The sequence below is a fragment of the Pelodiscus sinensis genome, chromosome 3 (assembly GCF_052426305.1).
Source record: "Pelodiscus sinensis isolate ZL-2025 chromosome 3, ASM5242630v1, whole genome shotgun sequence".
In the NCBI taxonomy this organism is placed as follows: domain Eukaryota; kingdom Metazoa; phylum Chordata; order Testudines; family Trionychidae; genus Pelodiscus; species Pelodiscus sinensis.
In genome coordinates this window covers 109,627,323-109,648,014 of record NC_143054.1, presented here as the reverse complement: position 1 = coordinate 109,648,014, position 20,692 = coordinate 109,627,323, and the positions used below count along the sequence as shown (strand labels likewise).

At 40.6% G+C, this 20,692-nt stretch overlaps 1 protein-coding gene across 4 annotated transcripts in view; it reads right to left on the bottom strand.

Moving 5' to 3' along the window:
• Positions 1–20,692, bottom strand: part of MTHFD1L (methylenetetrahydrofolate dehydrogenase (NADP+ dependent) 1 like) — a 266,470-nt gene that overhangs the window by 15,949 nt on the left and 229,829 nt on the right. For all 4 annotated transcript variants that reach the window (XM_089777293.1, XM_075924433.2, XM_075924434.2 and 1 more), the window contains one exon: positions 5,812–5,919. In XM_089777293.1, the coding sequence (XP_089633419.1) occupies positions 5,830–5,919 (90 nt within the window). In that variant the 3' untranslated portion in view covers positions 5,812–5,829. The remainder of the gene's footprint in view (positions 1–5,811; positions 5,920–20,692) is intronic.

Genomic DNA, 20,692 nt, shown 5'->3' with positions numbered 1-20,692 from the left:
ATGGGGAGAAAGTCACCTGCAAACAGAACTGGGGGAAACAATGCATAATAAAGTACAATCTCCCAAACCCAGTATCTAACAATTAGGAAAGCAAACAGAAATCTACAGTGCATCAACAAGAGAGTAAAGCACAATTCAGATGACACAGTGAGGGCAATGTAGCAAAGGGACTGGTGGAATCACAAGTAAAGTATTGTGTTATTTTTGATGAGGAGGCATCTAATATAGAATCATAGAATCATAGAATAATAGGACTGGAAGGGACCTCGAGAGGTCATCGAGTCCAGCCCCCCGCCCTCAAGGCAGGACCAAGCTCCGTCTACACCATCCCTGACAGATGTCTATCTAACCTGTTCTTAAATATCTCCAGAAAGGGAGATTCCACCACCTCCCTTGGCAATTTATTCCAATATTTGACCACCCTGACAGTTAGGAATTTTTTCCTAATGTCCAATCTAAACCTCCCCTGCTGCACTTTAAGCCCATTACTCCTTGTCCTGTCCTCAGTAACCAAGAGGAACAAATTTTCTCCTTCCTCCTTGTGACATCCTTTTAGATATTTGAAAACCGCTATCATGTCCCCCCTTAATCTTCTTTTTTCCAAACTAAACAAGCCCAGTTCATGAAGCCTGGCTTCATAGGTCATGTTCTCTAGACCTTTAATCATTCTTGTCGCTCTTCTCTGTACCTTTCCAATTTCTCCATATCTTTCTTGAAATGTGGCGCCCAGAACTGGACACAGTACTCCAGCTGAGGCCTAACTAGTGCAGAGTAGAGTGGCAGAATGACTTCACGAGTTTTGCTTACAACACACCTGTTGATACAACCTAGAATCATATTTGCTTTTTTTGCAACAGCATCACACTGTTGACTCATATTCAACTTGTGGTCCACTATGACCCCTAGATTCCCTTCCGCCATGCTCCTTCCTAGACAGTCGCTTCCCATCTTGTATGTATGGAACTGATTGTTCCTTCCTAAGTGGAGCACTTTGCATTTCTCTTTATTAAACCTCATCCTGTTTACCTCTGACCATTTCTCTAACTTGCTAAGGTCATTTTGAATTATGTCCCTATCCTCCAAAGAAGTTGCAACCCCACCCAGTTTGGTATCATCTGCAAACTTAATAAGCGTACTCTCTATCCCAATAGCTACATCATTGATGAAGATATTGAACAGTACGGGTCCCAAAACAGACCCTTGCGGAACTCCACTTTTTATCCCTTTCCAGCAGGATTTAGAACCGTTAACAACAACTCTCTGACTACAGTTATCCAGCCAATTATGCACCCACCTTATCGTGGCCCTATCTAAGTTATATTTGCCTAGTTGATCAATAAGAATATCATGTGAGACCGTATCAAATGCCTTACTAAAGTCTAGGTATATGACATCCACCGCTTTTCCCTTATCCACAAGACTCATTATCCTGTCAAAGAAAGCTATCAGATTAGTTTGGCATGACTTGTTCTTCACAAACCCAGCTTATAACTTATAATGGGATCCCATTGTGTTAGGTAGTGCATATGGAGATAAAGAGGACTTGCTGCGTGTCACTTGTTTTTGTATTTAAATACATGTGAACCCATGGTGAAAGGATAGACAGGCTTTTAAGAAATTTAAAAAATTATGTGTGGAGTCATATTATAGGGATTCTATTGAAAACTTAGGAAGGATTTTGAAAGGGCATAATCATGTTCATCATTACGTGGAAAGGTTATTAAAAAGGGCTTATAAGTAGAGCAGGGGTTTTCACACTGTGCCTTGTAAGGACAAGCCACTAGCTGGCCATGAGATGCTTTGTTTACCTGCACCTCCAAAGGTTCTGGTAATTGCAGCTCCCAATGGCCGCAGATCACTGTTCCCAGCCAGTGGGAACTGCGGGAAGCTGCATCTTGGTCCTTACTACTTCCTGCAGCTGCCATTGTCTGGGAACAGTGACCTGCAGCCAAGGGTAGCTGCAGTCGCCCATACCTGCATGTATACAAAGCGTCTCATGGCCATCTAGCGGCTTTCTCTTAGTTACAAGCCACGACCTACAGTTTGAAAGCCCTGAACTAGAGGATGAAGCCGTGGCCCCTATGAAGTCATTTGTAGGTCTATGCAGGATTTCATCCAAAGCAATTAAACATCTGAATAGGATAGGACTGATTTTCCAAGGAGTAAAATGTATAGAAGGTAACAGGTAATGGAAGTGAGAAAGTGTGTCAGGAAACATTTTGCTACCCAAGCTGTAAATACAGTGTACTAACAATATGCATACAATGTACTAACACAGGCAGCAGATGACTGTACTCTGCATGCTAAAGGAGTTAGGTAGGCAATTGAAATACACAAACATGACAAGTACATGCAGAAGCTCAGAAGATAGAAAGGCCACGTGGCATCCCTACTTTTTTACTATGTCAGTTTAGTTTGCAACTGCACATGTGTGTGCGCACGCATGCACGCACGCACACACACACACAGAAAATGGCTTCTTGCCACACATAGCATGGGATCCCTCTAGCCTTCTCTTTCCCAAGATGGGGTGTGTTTCCAGGATCCTTCCAGATCCAGAGCACAAATAACTTAATGGCTTGCTTGTTTTTTAGTTCCTCCAGCCAGCAAAACTGCCTCTATCTACCACTGATTCATCTCCCTAAGAAACTCTATACTGAGGATAGACATCTCTGTTCAGGGAGGCCGGGTCAGCCTTTCCCTCTTAAGTATCTCATTAAGTAGAGGCGTTTGGGTGGGGCAATAACGAGTGATGAAGAATTATAAGGATGTCGAGAATTAGCTCATTCCCTTGAAATCTTGTTGCCAAATATTTAAAGGCTTGAATGTTTTTAAATGGTGCACAGTATTTTTTACCAAGTAAGTGTAAAGTTTTCCTTAGTGTGTTGGCTGCATTTGTCTGAAAAACATTTTCAACCTTGATTGCTTTTCAATTAATTTTTTTATTAGATTATATTCTAAAAATTCAAACTCCAAGTTACACCCCCCGTACACATCGTGGTTTGTACTATTCTGCAGAATCTTGTGAAAACTTTCATCAGATTTATTAACGGTACAGACAAGTAAGGGCAGATCGATGGAGTCCAAAGCTGAGCTCAGTGATAGCAACAGAATGATTCTAGTGACACAAACATCGCCTGTTTTAATATATTTATAAAGCCTCCTGAGGTTAAGCACTGTGCAGAATGGGATATAGAATGCACATTAGCACAACTGTTCTAAGCTAGGCATGTGTGTTCATAATGAAACATCTGTAGTTCTTGGACTAATCTCTGAATATTTTACAATAGCCACATCTTAGCTGGCAAAATACAATATTATTGTAAAATTAATGTTTATGCTAGCACATATACTTTATGGTGGGAAAAACGAGATATCAAAATTGAGGGTTTTTTTTTTAATTCTGCCATATATTTTATTTCTCTATCTTTAGTTCTACCATTTTTTTCCCCTTCAGGTCCCTAAAAAGCTAAATGAACTTCTTATTCAGATCTCAGCATTTTATGAGTGAAGAGAAGATGCAAAAAACCCCTACAGGGTAACAGTTTTTTCCAGAGGTGCTGCGCACCTGCCACTTTGGCATTAATGATACCTGTGTATCCAATGCACTGTGGAAAATCAGAACACTTATTAGGGGCCTAACTATAGGTACTGAAGCTGGAACATCTAGACTCATTTTTCAACATATTATGGTCAAAATGTCTTCAGAACTCACACTGATAGGGTTCTCTCCTCATGTGGTAGATATTAGCATACACAGCCTATGTATGCTGGGATGCACATGATTCACAAAAAACAGATTAAAGTTTAATATACTGGTATTTCCTTTTCAACTCCAAACGATACCCAATCTGATTAAAAATCCAAGTTTAATATTTTGCCTTTGTACATTACTCCAAAGCAAAGTTCTTTCATAGCTAGAAGTAGAATCTCTTGTTTTCTGATTATTGTTCTTGAAGATATATTTAGCAAAAGGAAAGCTTTTTTATACCCTTTGGGTATGATGAACTTTGATAAGACTATGTAGCAAACATATTTGTTGAACAATTTCACCTAAGAAAGCACACATTCATCTGTTTATAGGTCTTAGCATAGGCTTCTGCTGTCATTTTACATTGTTCAAAGAGGATAACATGCCACTTTATGAGCAAATAGACATCCAGTTTATAGTGTTAATAATTCCTCCCAAAATAACAGGGTAAGTACCAAGAAATGCTATGCACGGAGCTACACAGCAGTAATATAGCCAATAGCATTTCGGTTCAGACAATTACCTTATATACCATCATTTAACTTTCAATCTAACCATTTATTGCTGTAATAGAAAAGAATACTGGAAAATTCACAGGCAAATTAACTGTTAATTTTTTTCCCTCTGGGTACTTGGGGCATCCAAAAAAGTAGCAAATCAATTTATCCTAAATACAGGACAGAGTAGCTAGAAAGTAGCATCTCTGAGAAGAATCTAAGAGTTGCCAGGAATGATACACTGAATGAGTAACTAACAAAAAAAAGGTCAAATGTCATATTTGTTGATTTTTATTCAGGGTTATTATGTCTAAAGAGAGGTAAATATTCAACATGACTTGGCATGCTCTAAGCCTCAACTGGAGTACTGAATTCAGTTTCAGTGATCACTTTGTTTTTAAAAAGAAAGACAAGCTAGAGCAAGTTTAGAATAGAAAAGATGAGGGGCTTTGAAAATGCACCTTCAGAGGAAAGAGGAAGAAATTTAGACTTGAAAAGTCTGCAGAAAAAACACATGGAGGGGGAAAAACATCTTGAAATACATACAATAAATATACTGTTTGCAGTGATGGTGATACCCTGCTGGTCCCAGTGATAGACAGACAAGATGGGAGACGCAATCATTTTTATGGGACCAATATCTGTTGGTGAGTGAGACAAGCTCTTCTTTGGGTCTGTTAAAAGTACTCAGGAAGCCCTGACATGCTAATTACCTTTCCTACACCTCAGGAAGAGCTCTGCGGAGCCTGAAAGCTTGTTCCGTATTTCACCAACAGAAGTTGGTCAAATAAAAGAGATCACTCCAATCTCCTTCTCAAATATATTGTTGTATGACAGAGAAGACAGAGATCAGTTGTAATCTCTGTGTAAAGGGACAGAACACAAAGTAATAATGGGTTTATGATGAGGCAAATTTCTTAAACTATTAGATCCTCTATACCAGTGGTTCTCAAACTTTTTGGACCACAGCCCACGCAGTTCAAGGCAGATTTGTCTGCGGGCCACTAGCCAACCACCTATGATGACAAAATAGGTGAACAAGTGGGTGAGGGTGTGAAGTCTGGGTGACAACTTGGGCGCAGAAGTGGGATGAAGGATAGTCTGGGGGGAAGGGATGAGGGCATGGGGTCTGGAAGGGAGGGAAATGGAGGATGCTTACCGGGCTCCGTGCCTCTCACTGTTCCACTGGTGGTGATCTGCAGTATGTGGAGCCTCTTCTCCGCGGCTCCCACAAGCCAGATCCAATCCGCAAAGCTCGTGCCACATTTCTCCCCCACAGCGGGAAGCCGGCACTGGCACTCAAACTTTGTTGGTGGGTGCAGGGCTGGAGTGCCAGCACAGGCTCCTTGATGTGTGGGAGGAGAGCAAGACCCCAGACCAATTGCAAGATAGTCGTGCATTACTAGTGGTCCATGGACCACACTTTGAGAACCACTGCTCTATACTGATTCCTTGATGTATCAATGACAAAACCCCTACCAATTTCTTACTCCTGAAAATAAGTAGTAATTTTGTAAAGTGAGAAAGAAAACAGTCCATTATACACGCTTACACGTGACCCACCTGAACTTGGCACATCTCTCAAAACAAGCCTTTTACTTGCTCTGTAACCGGGTCAAGGTCAATGTCATAGAAGCAAGGCCTTGTAGGAAGTCCTGGCATGGTGCTCATCTGTGGGAATAATAAAATAAAGTTACACTACTGCAACTGTAAGCAGATAATCGTACTGGACATGCACACTGTTGATGAAGTGAAAGGCCCAGATTGTTCGTCATGGACTGAGCTACAGCTGCAATTTTATTTTAATTAAATTTCAAACCATCTGCTACTTCAATTCATTTTATAAATCTGAGCTTATGGGAGACAGGAAAGGGGAAAATAAAACTGAGACACAGTTGAAAACTAGGAAGATGCAAGAGTTGCCTAGAGTATTTATCCATTTAAAGTTATGATACCAGGAATTTTGTACATCAAAGTAAAAGGCCATCCCAAATGAATTCCTCTCATGTTACAAACATGTTAAACTGCATGCCTTTGTGAATGAAAGCAGGACACAGAAAAGGAATGAGCCGTAACACCTTCATGACTATGGATACTTAATTAACACTGAGAGTGAACTGAGCTAATTAAAATAAATTGTGTGTGATTCCTAATACATCATTTATGCATTCCCAGCTCTTGGGCTCTATGCATGTTCCCTGAGAATTCACTGCACCAAGAAGTTATAGAACTTGTAGTGAATAATAGTTCCAGCAGAAATTCAATAATAGTTCCACCAGAAGATTCAATTCCATGGGTATGTCTAGACTACATGCCTCTTCTGACAGAGGCATGTAAATTAGACAACCTGACATAGTCAATGAAGCGGAGATTTAAATATCCCCCGCTTCATTAAAATAAAAATGGCCGCCACGTTTCACGAGGCATAAGGGAGCGGTCGACAAAGGTGTTCCCTGTCGACCAATCTGCATCTTGACTTGCGCGCTGTGCCGACGATCAGCTGAACCGGCACAGTGCGGCAGCCATTTTTATTTTAATGAAGCGGGGATATTTAAATTTCCGCTTCATTGACTATGTTGGGTAATCTAATTTACATGCCTCTGTTGGCAGAGGCATGTAGTCTAGACATACCCCATGTGTGTGGGCTGAAATATAAATGTAGGAGCCCATTTTCCCCAAAGTAGTCTAGGCAGTGAGGAACCCTACGTATCATTGTGCTCCTAAATTGCTTTTGAAAATAGGACTTAGGCTCCTAAACCATTTGAACACTTTTGAGAATTTTAATCCCAGTAATGGACCTGTATAAACATGCAACAAAGGGTTACTGCTCCAAGGAGCTCACAATCTAGATGCTACAGCTACACTCTGAGCTTGAGCTGTGATTCCTAGAGATATACTCACTCTAGCTTTCCTCTGAGCTATGCATTAAAAATGGTAGTGTAGCCATGATAGTATGATTAGTTGCCAAGGGTACACACACAGGGTGGCTAGAACACACTGCTGCCGTCTGTGCTACCCTGGATATACTATTTTTTTTATGGTGCTAGCTCAGACAAGAAGTAACAGGAGTATATTTCTAGGAGATGGGAATCACACCCCTGGGCTTGTAGTATAGACATACCCTATATGTGCTCAAATTTAATCATGTGCTCAAGTGTTTTGTTGGGTTTGAACCTATTTGCATCAAAACTGTTCTATCGACTTTTGAGGTCCAAGATCTGAGCTAGGATAAATCACCATAGGGTCTCTGCCTAAAATAAATGTATGTATCTAGTAGGGGAAATGACATTTTCTCCGGCCACAGGGCAAGCTGTATTATGCTAATGGGTCTCAGAAAAGGAAAACATACTCTTGATATGTTAGCCCCAGAGACCCAAGTTTTAATGGCCCCTCTCAGACTGGAGCTGCTTCTACTTCTTTATAAGCCTGTTTTAATGCATGGATCATGACCTACTCAGCATTATCCACAGCTTTACACTGCAGTTTTGCTCTGAAATCTAATTTAATATTACTATTACAATAGTGGAAAAGAAACTATATAACTTAAGATGCCCTCACAGAAACGTACATATCCATGTACACTGTATAAAGTAACTCTACTTTCCATGGGGAAAGGAGTTCAGACAACATGAGCGGATTGGTGATATATTCAGTGTCTTTCTTTTGCTAGACCAGGGCTGGGCAAGATGCGGCCTGAGGGCCAGATCTGGCCCACCTAACACTTTGATCCAGTCTGCGGACTGCATCTGGTGACTTTCTAGTTATATCCTGTTGCCCATGCAACTGAATTTGCAGGAGGTGGCTTAGGCACCAGGATCCTATTTAAATGGCTCTCAGTTCCTGGTCTCAGCTTTACCTCAGCAGAGGCTGGAAATGCGAGAGTCTTTTAAATTGCTGCTATTTAAAGGGCTCACAGCTCCAGGCCCCACCACTACTGCATTGCCTGAGAGTCACTTGGGGTTGCTGAGGCTATTTAAAGGGTTCCTGGATGTGACTCTACCCTGGCAGGGGCCAGAATTGTAAACCCTTTAAACAGCCGCAGCAACCGTGGGCGACTGCCAGGCAATGCAGTAGCGGCTGAGCCTGAGCCAGGACCTCTGAGCCCTTTGCTGTTTTACTTTATTGACACTAGCTTTATGTGTGCTAGGGCAGATAAAAATAACAGAGTAGACATAGCAGGACTGGCATAGTGTGGGCTAGCAATGCAAGTATGTGTCTAAGATCTCTAGAGTGCTCATACAACCCTTGCTAGCATATTGATGGTACTGTTTTTAGATATGCTAGAATGGGTACATCTACCTATGCTGCAATCACACCTCAAATTGCAGCGCAGACATACTCTAGGCTAATATCTGGGATTAGTTCAATATTGTTCTTTCTTTGGGGACCAGATCCTGCACTAATTGGGATAGCAGGGTCTTTTTTGTTTGTTTGGGACATCTCAAATTTAAGGATTTACCCTTGATAGAAAACTGCCATAATAAAATTAAAAACATTACATGCATACAGAGCTCCCTTGAAACTTTGGCATCTGGCTGTGTTGGAGATGACCTTATTATAACACAGAAAAGGTTATCTCCCAAGTTCCCTATAACTTGTAAAGTAGATCTACAGATATGTACATCCTATTACATGGACAGTCTTCATTCACCATATAAACACCACATGCTAACAAATAACATTCTTAAAATCACTGATTCTAAATTAAAGTTAATTAGTTAATACTGTGGCCAGATTCTCTGCCCATGTAAATCATTCAGAGACTACTAAAGTCAATGGAGTGATGCTGAGTTACACTACCTGATGATCAGTCCCTGTGCTCCTAATTCCTTGCAAAGTGACACCCAACATGATTTACATTAACGCAGGGGTTCTCAAACGTTGTGATACCGTGCCCCCCCTCAAGTTGCCTGTGACCCACAGTTTGAGAAACGCAGCATTAACGGATGACAAACATTTGAATTTTCTGAAGTTTGAATTCCGAACACTTAAATATTAATACAGAGGCTGTGATTCTTCTGACACTGAGGAATAAAGGAAGTGATGTCACCTGTATTAAAAAAATTCCTGCTGCATCAAATGAAGTATACTTTGTCTAACTCACAGTACAGAAAAGATCTTTTGTCTAAATGAATCACAGAGTAAACTAAAGTGCCTCGTCATTGTCACTATTGCCGGCAGTTCTGAATAGCAGTGGTGACCTGGAGTCAGTTCTCTGCTGTGGCCAGTTGGCTGTACCGATGTAACACAGGACAGAATTTGGCCCTTTATGTTTACTGAGGGGTCAAATAGGAGGAGATGGCTGGATGGCTTAGAGATTACTATTGAGTTCTCCCTCATTAGTGCTCCACTTTATGAAAATTAAAAGGAATGATAGAGAGATGGTTGCTCAGTAGATTGCAAAGCAAAGTCAATAGGCCTGACAAGCTTACTTTCTGCATGGTTGCATATTCAGAAGCAACACTCCTTTCCCTCCCCTGCCTTATATTTCCTCCAAAGTAGAGGGAGGGATTAGTGTTTGTGAGTTTATAGGTTGACCCCAAACTAGGGATGTGAACAGGTAACTGGTTCCTGGTAAGCGTTACCCTTTCCAGGTGATGCTTACCAGGTACCAGTTAACCAGTGCCTGGGAGTAGCCACTCACTCATGGCAGCCCCAACCCCAGGGCTGGGAGCCTCCTGCTGTCAGTGGCAGAAGCAGCCCTGGGACCAGGAGCCTGCTGCCACCAGCAGTGGCAGAAGCCACTTAGCATATCCTGCCATTGGGACTGAATGCGTCCTGTTGCCAGTTATGGTGCTTGATCCCACTTAGCCCCAGACCGGTTAACCTAATGACCGGTTAACTCATTAATCAGGATTTTACACTCTACCCCAAACCCAGCTGGCAGAACTTAGAAGCCAGCTGTATTGCTATAGATGCCGAAGATACTCAGTGGATAAATAAAATACTTCAATCTCCAAAGCCTTTTCATCTTAAATGAGCACTAAATAGTATTTTAAAAGTAAATAACAGAAGCAGATAACAGGCTTTGAAAGAGCAAATTCTCCTCTGAAAACAAATCACTTTGGTAATTAGCCAGTCTGTTCAGAAGGAAAAATGCACTGAAACAGCAAATCAGAATTTCACACTCCTACAGTGCCTTTCATGCACAACAGATTCCAATGTGTCTCACAGTTTATACATCATATATACTAGTCAGGGATCACTTCACCCAGGGATCACTTCACCCACTACTGATACTCAGTGACCTCTAAAATGTAATATGGCAACTATGTAATACCCCACAGCAAGGTTACAAAAACAGGTTGGGGTAAGTAGCCGTGAATAAGAATGTTATCCAATTAAACTACCGGTGGCATTTATGGAGGCAGAATAAAATTACCCAAACTGAAATTTGACCAAAACTATAGCTATTACACCCTCTCTAGCCCAAAGTGCAATGAAACATCAGTAACCACAGGTGGGGCAGACTTTATGTTTATATTCTTCTTTCAATATATCTGAATGATTTTTCCATAAAAGAAACCTTACCTATCAAGAATTCATGAACCTTTTAAACATCTGCTATGAAATACACGAAGGGAATTGGGGCAAATTTGTAGGAACTCACTTGAGTAAATAATGTTTAACATTTGCAATTCTGTACACACCCCTGAAAGCTTTCTTGCAACTTTCCATTTTCTGCAAATCATCCTTTACAAAGATTCTGCGATAGGTGCAATATTTGTGCTTATGCCTACACTATTACAGACATACAGTTACAGTACTATATATAATGTATACTGTACAGTACTATATGTACTGTACTGTTTTTTGGAGAAAAAAGCAATATGGTTTAAATATAAGTTATTGTGTGGATTCTGTTAATTATACTTCTTGGAAATCAACACTAATAAAAGTAAAATTATTTTAGTTGAAAAAGGACTAATACAACTGCTGCCTGTCTTAAGTATTCATGATGTCAGAGTTTTAGACACCTACCTACTAAAAAGGTAGGATACTAATGCTTTCTTACAAGAGCAGCATGTCAATTATTCTTAAGGAAGCTTTAACTAAGGATGCTCTCAGAAATCTTGCTAATATTGAACTACATCTAATTTTCCTTTTTGGGGAAGGATGGTGAAAGTTCATTTAGAAAGATGTGATTATAGCATTGTGGTAGTTTCTGCAATCCTCACTCAGATCTCCTCAACTCTAGACAATCCTATTTTAGGTCTGGATATTGGGCAGGAAATGTTCTGGTTGAGTTTAATGGGCAGAAGATTAAAAATGGGATTTTCAAAAGTTCTCAGTATTAGCCTAACTCTGCTATTATTGAGATCAGTGCAGTTTTACCATTGATTCCCAGAGCATCTTTTGCCTTTGATACCACAAGGTAATGCTGACATGTCTTCAATCCCTAAAAGAGTTGCACTAACTCATGCTTGATGGTCTGGTTTTTTCTTCATGAAAAGTAGGGTGACCATATTTTCCCAAAGAGGAAACAGGATATCCCTGGGCCAGTCCAAACTGCTCCCCTTGCCCAGCCCAAAGCTCTCTCTGTCTCCTGCCCATGTGGGGCCAGCCTCAGGTCCCCTTTTGACTGATGTCTGGGGCTGGGCTGAGCCCCCCATATCTCTTCTGGGACTGGTGATGATCAGTTGGCATACAGGACCAATGCCAACTTTCATCAAAAAAAGTCAGGATGCCTGGGACAGGGTCTAAAAAAGAGATTGTCCCAGCCAGAATGGGACATATGGTCCCAGAGAGAAGCTTTGTGAAATTGTTTGTGGCACTTTTAGAACTGAATTCCACATGCAGAATCCCAAATGCTAGCAAAGGTAGCATTTTAAGCTATTTAAATTTCAGATTTGTTAAGTATATGTATTTGCTGGATATGTCCACTACAGATAATTTGTTATATTTATATGTGATAACCCAGAAAATGTAATTAGCACCTTCAATTACTATTTACATACAGATCTCCTCTAGAGGATACACTAGTTTCTGCCATGTACTGTACTGGTTGGAGATTTTGCATCAGTTTTACTTACTTCCTTGGGTGCATAGTATTCAATCAATATTATTTGGTCTAAATGTCTTTATTGCCCAGGTCTGGGGCTGCCCAGGGAACACAGCCCACCCTCTGGCTTCTCCCTGGGGCTGGTTGGGATGGGGAGGAGAGGGCATCCAAGCCACTTGCTGGCTTTTCCCTGTGGCTCTGCAGTAAGGTGGCCTGGGGGCAGCCTGGGGTGTGGGGGCTGTACTGCCAGCCAGTGGCTACTCCCCAGGGTTGGGGCCCCTTTTTGCCCCTCTGTGGTCATTTGTGAGTATAACTGTCCCCGTGCTTGCTGCCCTCCTGTGGTCATGCATTAGTATAACTGTCCTTGTTATCACATCCCTCCCTTTCAATGTGAAACAGTCACATTCCATGTACATTTTCATTGTACTGGCCCAATCAAACCATGACCTAGTTTTAAGTGACGATAAAGAGGAAGCTGCCTACCAAATTTGGTGGTCCTAGCTCTTACCATTTAGGAGGAATTCTGGAATAGATGGACGGACACATAGACACATGCACAAGCTAAAATATATAGTAGATACAGTACTTGGCATTGCTATAGTTCTATTTTCCTCCATATCACTTCACTTTTGCTCAGCACTGATGTGATATTTGCTACACCATACGGTAATTAATACTTACCATAATCTTTAAGCCTCAATGCACCTGCACTTTAGGCATTTCTAAAGTGCTTATTGCAACAATAGTTAGGCATCCTCCTGACAAATAAAAGACATAGGCTTTGGTGTATCTTCTGACTCACTTACAGGCAAACTAATCTTCTAACGTTACAGAGAAATGTGTTGGAGTCGTGACTATGTGGGTGAGTAAATGATCAGCAGTTGCCTCCTTACCAGCATCATCTTTATGCAAAGGTGATAGAAGACCTGTATACAATTTAAATCTCAACTAAATGCTAAACTGAAGCCTTAAGTGATGCATAAGGCCTAGGTACCGGGATGAATTTCAACTGAATATGATTACAAGTTGCACGATCAGGTTCTGGTATTCTATTAGCCAGATCAAGATTTCCCAGCATGAACCATTTTGTTTAGCTTCCATTTTTATTGTACAGCTTCCTATCCATGCTTGACATAACCTGTCTCTTATTTCCAATATATAAACAAAATTAAAAATCTTTATAGGATTCGACAATGTATTTTTAAAGCAGATGATTTGACATTTATAAGCAATTTGTGTTTAGTGTCTTTCAGATGCATTTCAACATTTGTCTGCTTTGCAAGCAGAATAAGATCTATAAATTGGGATGTGGTGGGAACAAACACTATGTATCTCAGACAAAGAATGGAAACAAATAAACCAAAAAAATACAGGATATGAAAAATCTCTGAAGACCCCAGGAAGTAAATTTCTCCTTCTTGTGGTTTATGGAGTTATGCTAGTCTCGCTGTGGAATCTGAGTTATTCACATTGTTTAATTAATAAAAGGGCACAATCAGATAAACTAAGACACTTCTGAACCCTTTGAAACTGAAATTGTGCAGAAAACAGATGGTGTTTCCTAAGGGAATATGGTAGAGTTATAATTTTGGATGGTTTAGCAATAAAATCCTAGAAGAGAGGATTGTATATTCTCTACCCTCTCCATTAAAATCAATACAACAGAAAAACTCCACTTATGAAGATCACCGCAACACACACATGCATTAAGTTTATCTTGATTTTATTATTATACAAACACCCAGCCAACTCTTAAACCAGGAGTGCCTAAACTTTTCCTGTTGCCACCCCTCACCCAAAATAATGGAATCAGTTCACGTCTCACCCACCTCCATTACTGAATAGTTGGCTCACCAGCTGAGCTGAAGGCATTGCTGGGGGATAAACTGTGGTTGAGTGATGAGCAGGGGCTAAAGGCAGAGCTGGACTGGGGGGGAGTGGTAGAGTGGAACTGGGGGACGGGGCTGGAGCTGTGTTGAAGAGCTAGAGGTGGGGGGAAGAGCTGGGGCTAAAGCTGGCAAGGGGACCCTGCTACGTGCCCCCACATTCCTCTATGCCCCCCTAAAGGGGCACATACCAGAATTTGGGAACACTGTTCTAAACCGATGTAAAGGAGCTATGGTTATTTACACCAGCTGAGGATCTGGCCAACCATTTTCTTTACTTGAATTACTCACAATCTTAAGGCCTATGGAGATAAAGTGAACTCATTGGCCAGAAGCAATCATGAGGATCTGATACTACAAACACTTACACACATTCTTCATTTTAAGCAGAGGAGTAATCTCTCTGACATCCACCAAACTCATACATATAGGCCAATTTACAGAATTGGGGCTCTATAAAACTTCAGTAACAGTGCATGTTTTCAGCAGGAAAGGAAAATAGTATAAAAGTAAAAGCAGAGAGTAAGTAAAAGAAGAAGAAAAATAGGCTACGTCTACACTGGCCCCTTTTCCGGAAGGGGCATGTAAATTTCACTAGTCGTCGTAGGGAAATCCGCGGGGGATTTAAATATCCCCCGCGGCATTTAAATAAAAATGTCCGCCGCTTTTTTCCGGCTTTTAAAAAAGCCGGAAAAGAGCGTCTAGACTGGCCCCGATCCTCCGGAAAAAGTGCCCTTTTCCGGAGGCTCTTATTCTTACTTCAAAGTAAGAATAAGAGCCTCCGGAAAAGGGCACTTTTTCCGGAGGATCGGGGCCAGTCTAGACGCTCTTTTCCGGCTTTTTTAAAAGCCGGAAAAAAGCGGCGGACATTTTTATTTAAATGCCGCGGGGGATATTTAAATCCCCCGCGGATTTCCCTACGACGACTAGTGAAATTTACATGCCCCTTTTCCGGAAGGGGGCCAGTGTAGACGTAGCCACAGTGTTTAATGAAAAGAAATACAGATGATATGGCTGCTTGGTTTGAAGCAACAGAGGAAAATATACCTACAAAGGGAATGCTGTAGAGCTATCCCCAAGACAGAAAGCTTTCTTAAGTGACCTTCATCCTGTCTTTTAAAAAATAACCCCCCCAGATTGGAAAAACAGATGCATAATGCAAGCAAAGTTGGGGCTTTCTTGGAAAAGAATCAACAGCTCAAAAAAAACAAAAAAGAAAAAAAAAACCCTAATACATTTAGACCTAGAAATGGCATAATTTCTAAAACAAAACAAAACTCACTTATTGTAGTAATGAAACAATATTTTAAAAATATAATTCCAGCAAATGTTTTAGCGACTCAACTCAAATATGTGGTTTATGAAAGTTTCTCAGCAACAATTTTTAGTCAACGCTTAATAAAAAAGTATATTATAAGATTTCATGAAGATTTGTCCAAACCTGGTAAAACACAGACAATAAAATGAAGTTCTCTTTTTTTTGTTTTGTTTTTTGTTGAGAAAACTAACATAAAGGAGGCTTGTTACACTCATACTCTTGATATGAAGATACTGTTAAAATGTTAACTACTCCCAAAAATACAAAATAATGCTTATAAAGAAGATTTGCAACTTTAATCACATTCTGTTGTCTGAAAGAAGAGCTCTACTTCACTGGAATGTTATTTCAGGCGCTGACTAATACCTGATATCAGTTTTTCCATTGATTTTTTTTTCTGTGATGGCTTCTTAAGCAAAGGCTTGGTCTCCATGTCTGAGATTTGCTGGCAGTTGCTCTGCCTTGGAAAAGCATTGATAATCTCTGCAATAAAAGAGACAGGCGTGTCTCATCTGTTTTCATCATCTAGCTGAGGTTTAAGATATTGGTTTTGTCTCAGAAAGTCCTATAGGCCTGGGACCAGCTTACTTGAGGGATCAACTCTTTTTGTCAGTATCATATTGTCGCAGTTCCAGTTATTAGGTTGTTTAAACTGGATTGTCCTTATGCAAAAGAGAGGGGGTGAGTGGCTGGACTCCAAAGGCATATCTAGACTACGCTAGACTTTCAAAAAAGGATATGCAAATCCCGTGAAATTTGCATATCTTCTTTCAAGCTCACTTTCAAAATTCCCGTGGAATTTGCATATCCTCTTTCGAAAGTCTAGAGTAGTCTAGAAACGCCCTAGAAATCTGGAATTTGCTTTCCCCTTGATCTGTAATAATCCAGATTTTGGTGACATTTTGGGAACACCACAAAAGACATCTATTTCACCTGTTTTTTGGAGAAGACTCAGGTTATTTTTCCTCCTAGATGATAAAAGGGCAGAAAGAGATTTTTGTAGGTAGATGACTAGCTAAGTTCCTGTTGAATTGATCATTTTAACACTGTTGAGATGTAAATAATATTGTTCATAGTGAATTAGGAAACCTGGAAGCTTTTGGATAGGCATCTCTTTAGTTATTTAAAGAAAAATGAATAAATATGCAAAGTCTATCACTATAACTCAGAGAGGAGTTGGGTGATTGACCCAAATTATATTGGTGCATCACATAACATGGCAGCCATTTCTCTCAGTTAAATAAGTAGCATTTTCATCTGTGAGGACACAAAAGCACATCTGAAGCTAAAGAAAATGATCTCTCTAACCATAATACAATATCAACTTTTTAGGTTTTATTTAAAAAATAATCACACGAGTGTGAATTGCTCAGATGCAGCTACTAAATTCACATGTCTATTTTTTGAAACACACAATTCTCAGTCACTTATCCTAATATTATCCACAGCATCCATGATATTTTTGGATGTTTTACAGATAATACAGAAATGTTGCCTGTCCTGAGCTCACAGTCAAGGACAAAATGCCAGAAGTGAGAGCTACAAACCCTCTGATAGAGAAACAGAGGGTGAGAAAACAAGGGTTAAAAATATAAGGTGACTTGTTCCAAGTATGTTCCTCAAAATCCCTTCAGAACCTACTATAATCTTCTTCCAACACAATGTACTCTGTTATTCAATCCCCACATCCTCCCTCAGCATCCAATGTCTGACTCCACACAGCAACTTCAGGTAGACAGCATTTACACCTTCCCATGAATGTTAGCTCTCTTCCCTCTACATCACCTCTGAAACCAGAGCCTCTTGACCTGTTTCCATTCCTGAAAAGGTGCGCCTTGTTGACTAGAAAATGTTGAGAAAAACTTTCAGGAAGAACTAGTCCACAGGTGGTGGGAAAAGCCCCTATCTGGCTTAAGGGAACCAGGTTACCACTGATGGTTGGTACTATTGTCCGTCAATTGAGTAATTTGATGGCCAGAACCAAATGTCAAATAACAAGTTCATTGACATCACAGGAGTCCAGAGAATTTGCCAACGGTACCCTCTCCCCACCTGGCATCCAGGTTCTGTAGGAAGGAGAGTTCCAGGTGAGGCTAATCCCAGCGTTGTACTATAGTGTCTCAAATTAATTTTCTCTGAATTTATTGAAACCTGTACATTTCATACCCACGATGTTCCCACAAGGGCCAGTTATGTATATAAATCAGATATCATGGTGGCAAGTGCATGCACTCTGTCCCTCTACTAGTGATATTTTGGTTAAAAGTCTCTTTCTTTCACATGAGGAGTCTGCTGCTGACAGACTGACTTGCATAGAACAGACACAATGTGTACTCAATACCAAGAAAATTTCACTCCTTCCAATTATAGATGCTTTAGGAAAATACTCCGATTCAAATATTCAGACCTGTCCCTAACGGACACCAAATTTCAAAGCCCAAGCAGCAAGCAAACTTTTAATAAGTAGAAGAATATGTAACTGTTGATAAAGCGACTCACTCATGTACAGTTAACTAGATCCACCAGTGTCTGAATAGATGCAGTTTTCTGAATTCTGAGGGTATAAGATACTGGGGGGGAAAAAAAAAGCTAGTTCTGTACAATGTCAACCTGTAGGGGTTACCGAGAGAGGGAATATGGCAGAGGATCAGCTTGCTATTTTTTTTTAAAACACAGTCCTGTTTCATTTTTAATCCTGACATCTGGTTGATTATATGGTCTCATAATTTAACTTCTAAAGTACTTAAAAAGAGCCAGTGGCCATTTATTAATTACCAAAAGGGTTGCAGTCTTTTAGAAAAGATCTGAAATGAGAGGTATTCATAGGGGGCGGGAAGAGAGAGAGAGAGAGAGAGAGAGAGAGAGAGAGTTGAGTTCATCATGTTAATCTCATTTCAGCAAACATTACCTAGCTTTCAAGACTTTGGCATAATAAAATCCAGGATGCAGATTTCACAGGAACAGCTCGATTTCTGTCTTTGTCATTATTTAGTTCTCATGAATGGTGCCTAATTGAAAGCTCTGGAGACTGAAATCTATTTTTTAAAGAACAGGTGTACTGCAGACAGCAATAGCACAATTCTTCATTATTGCACCACCAGTGTAGTGTGCCTCAGCTTTGACCTGGGGAATCATCTTTACACATCACATGGGTTAAGGCTCTGCATCCATGTGGTTTAGTGATGTGAACACCTATCCATTAGGAATTGCTTTGACACCACCAATTTATTTTATATAAGCCATTAATAGCCACAGGATGGTAATAACTTTCAGTCACTGCTTGCCTGGACTAATAGATTAGAGGTGTTTTTCTTCCTCCTTTCTCCTTAAAAGAGCAGGAAAAAAATCGAAATAAGATGCTTGTGATTCTGCAAAGGAAGGTAATGGGAAATATGCACTCTTGCAAAGAGCCATTGATTTAAGTGTGGACAGAGACGTTGCTGATTGAAAAACAAATTTTGTTTGCCTCATCTCTGCTGTCCAGGCAAATTGTGGTTATTGTATCACTGATCAGAAACATAGGACTGTAAGGAAACGGCTTGATCCCAGGGTCCAGTACTCTGCCATTGCACACAACCCTGCATACAAAACTATTCCTACATTTAGGAAGCCAGGTCACTTGCCCTCGCAAATCCTATAGGGAGGCTGGTCTGGAATCTCACTCCTCCTTTTCTAATTTTTAGCATAAATTTCTTCATGGGCAGTTTCTTCCCATGTTTTCTTGTGCCAACATTGTCTTTTAGCTTACATGACTCTTCTCCCTGCCTTGGGCTAACCTCTAATGTATTTATAGTGGGGAACCATTTTGCTCTCTGCCTTCATTCTGCTAAAATAAACAAGTCAAGCTCTTCCAATCTCTTTTTAATAGATGGGCCTTTCCTTTCCCCAATGATCTTACTAGCTCTTCTTTGCACCTGTTCTAGCCCAGATTTACTTTTCTTGAACGTGGGTGACCAGAACTGTATGCAGTATTCCAGATGAAGTCTTTTACCAGTGCCTTGTAAGATGGCATTCATACTTCTTTCTCTCTACTGGAAATGTGTCAGCTGATATGTCCTAGAATTGCATTTGCCTTTTTAGTGCCAACATGCATGGCTCATACTCATCCCATGATAAACTAATAAATACACCCAGTTCCTTCTCCTCCTTTGTCATTTCCTACTGATGAGCCGTCTGCTTTACAGCAGATTTTTTTGATATTAGTCCCTAAGTGCATAATTGTGCCCTTTGTACTATTACATTTCACTCCTAATCTATTATCCCAGGTCTCAATGTCATCCCATTCTTTCTGGGTAATATTGCAACAGTCCTCTGTACTGATGATTCCTCCCAACTTGTTACCAGCAAATTTCATTGGCATATACCTACTTTTCAAGGACATTCATCAAAATATTAAACAAGATCAGTCCCAAGGCAGCATCTGGCCCACCAAACATTTCTATTTGGCCACCAGCTAATTAGCAGAGCAAACATATTTACAGCCAGGCTCTGTGCCAATCAATCAATCAATCAATCAATCAATCAATCAATCACTCTCTCTCTCTCTCTCTCTCTCTCTCTCTCTCTCTCTCTCTCTCTCTCTCTCTCTCTCTCTCTCTCTCTCTCTCTCTCTCTCTCTCTCTCTCTCTCTCTCTCTCTCTCTCTCTCTCTCTCTCTCTCTCTCTCTCTCTCTCTCTCTCTCTCTCTCTCACACACACACACACACACACACACACACACACACACACACACACTTTCAATGCACAGTCCCTGCACAGTCCTTCCTAGTCTGTATGTGGCACAATCTGTGTCAGATACAAACACTCTAGCCCCCAGCTCTGCTCCTTCTGTCTGGGGCCCGCCTCTTCTGCTAGGGGTCCAGAGCCAGCCCTTGATGACTTCTCAAAATTCATGGAGTGGCACCCTCCCCCCTGCAAAAATTATTACCTACCCTACCCAAGTCTGATCCTCGAACTCCAATAATAGTTTCCTTCCAGCATAAAGTTTTGCTTTCAGCATAACTCATTGTCATCTCTCCTGTAGCCACTCCTTTACCCACTCTACAGTTCTTGTACTAATCCTACCTTATGCAGCTTAATTTCCAATGTGGTAACAAGCCAAATGCTTTACTGACGTCCAGATAGATAAAATCTACCACATGTTCTTTTTTGGAAAAAAATATCAGTTATCTTTATTAAATAAGCCATGAATTCCATATGTAAAGAAGTGGAAATATTGTCATCTAATTCCACTAAGAAC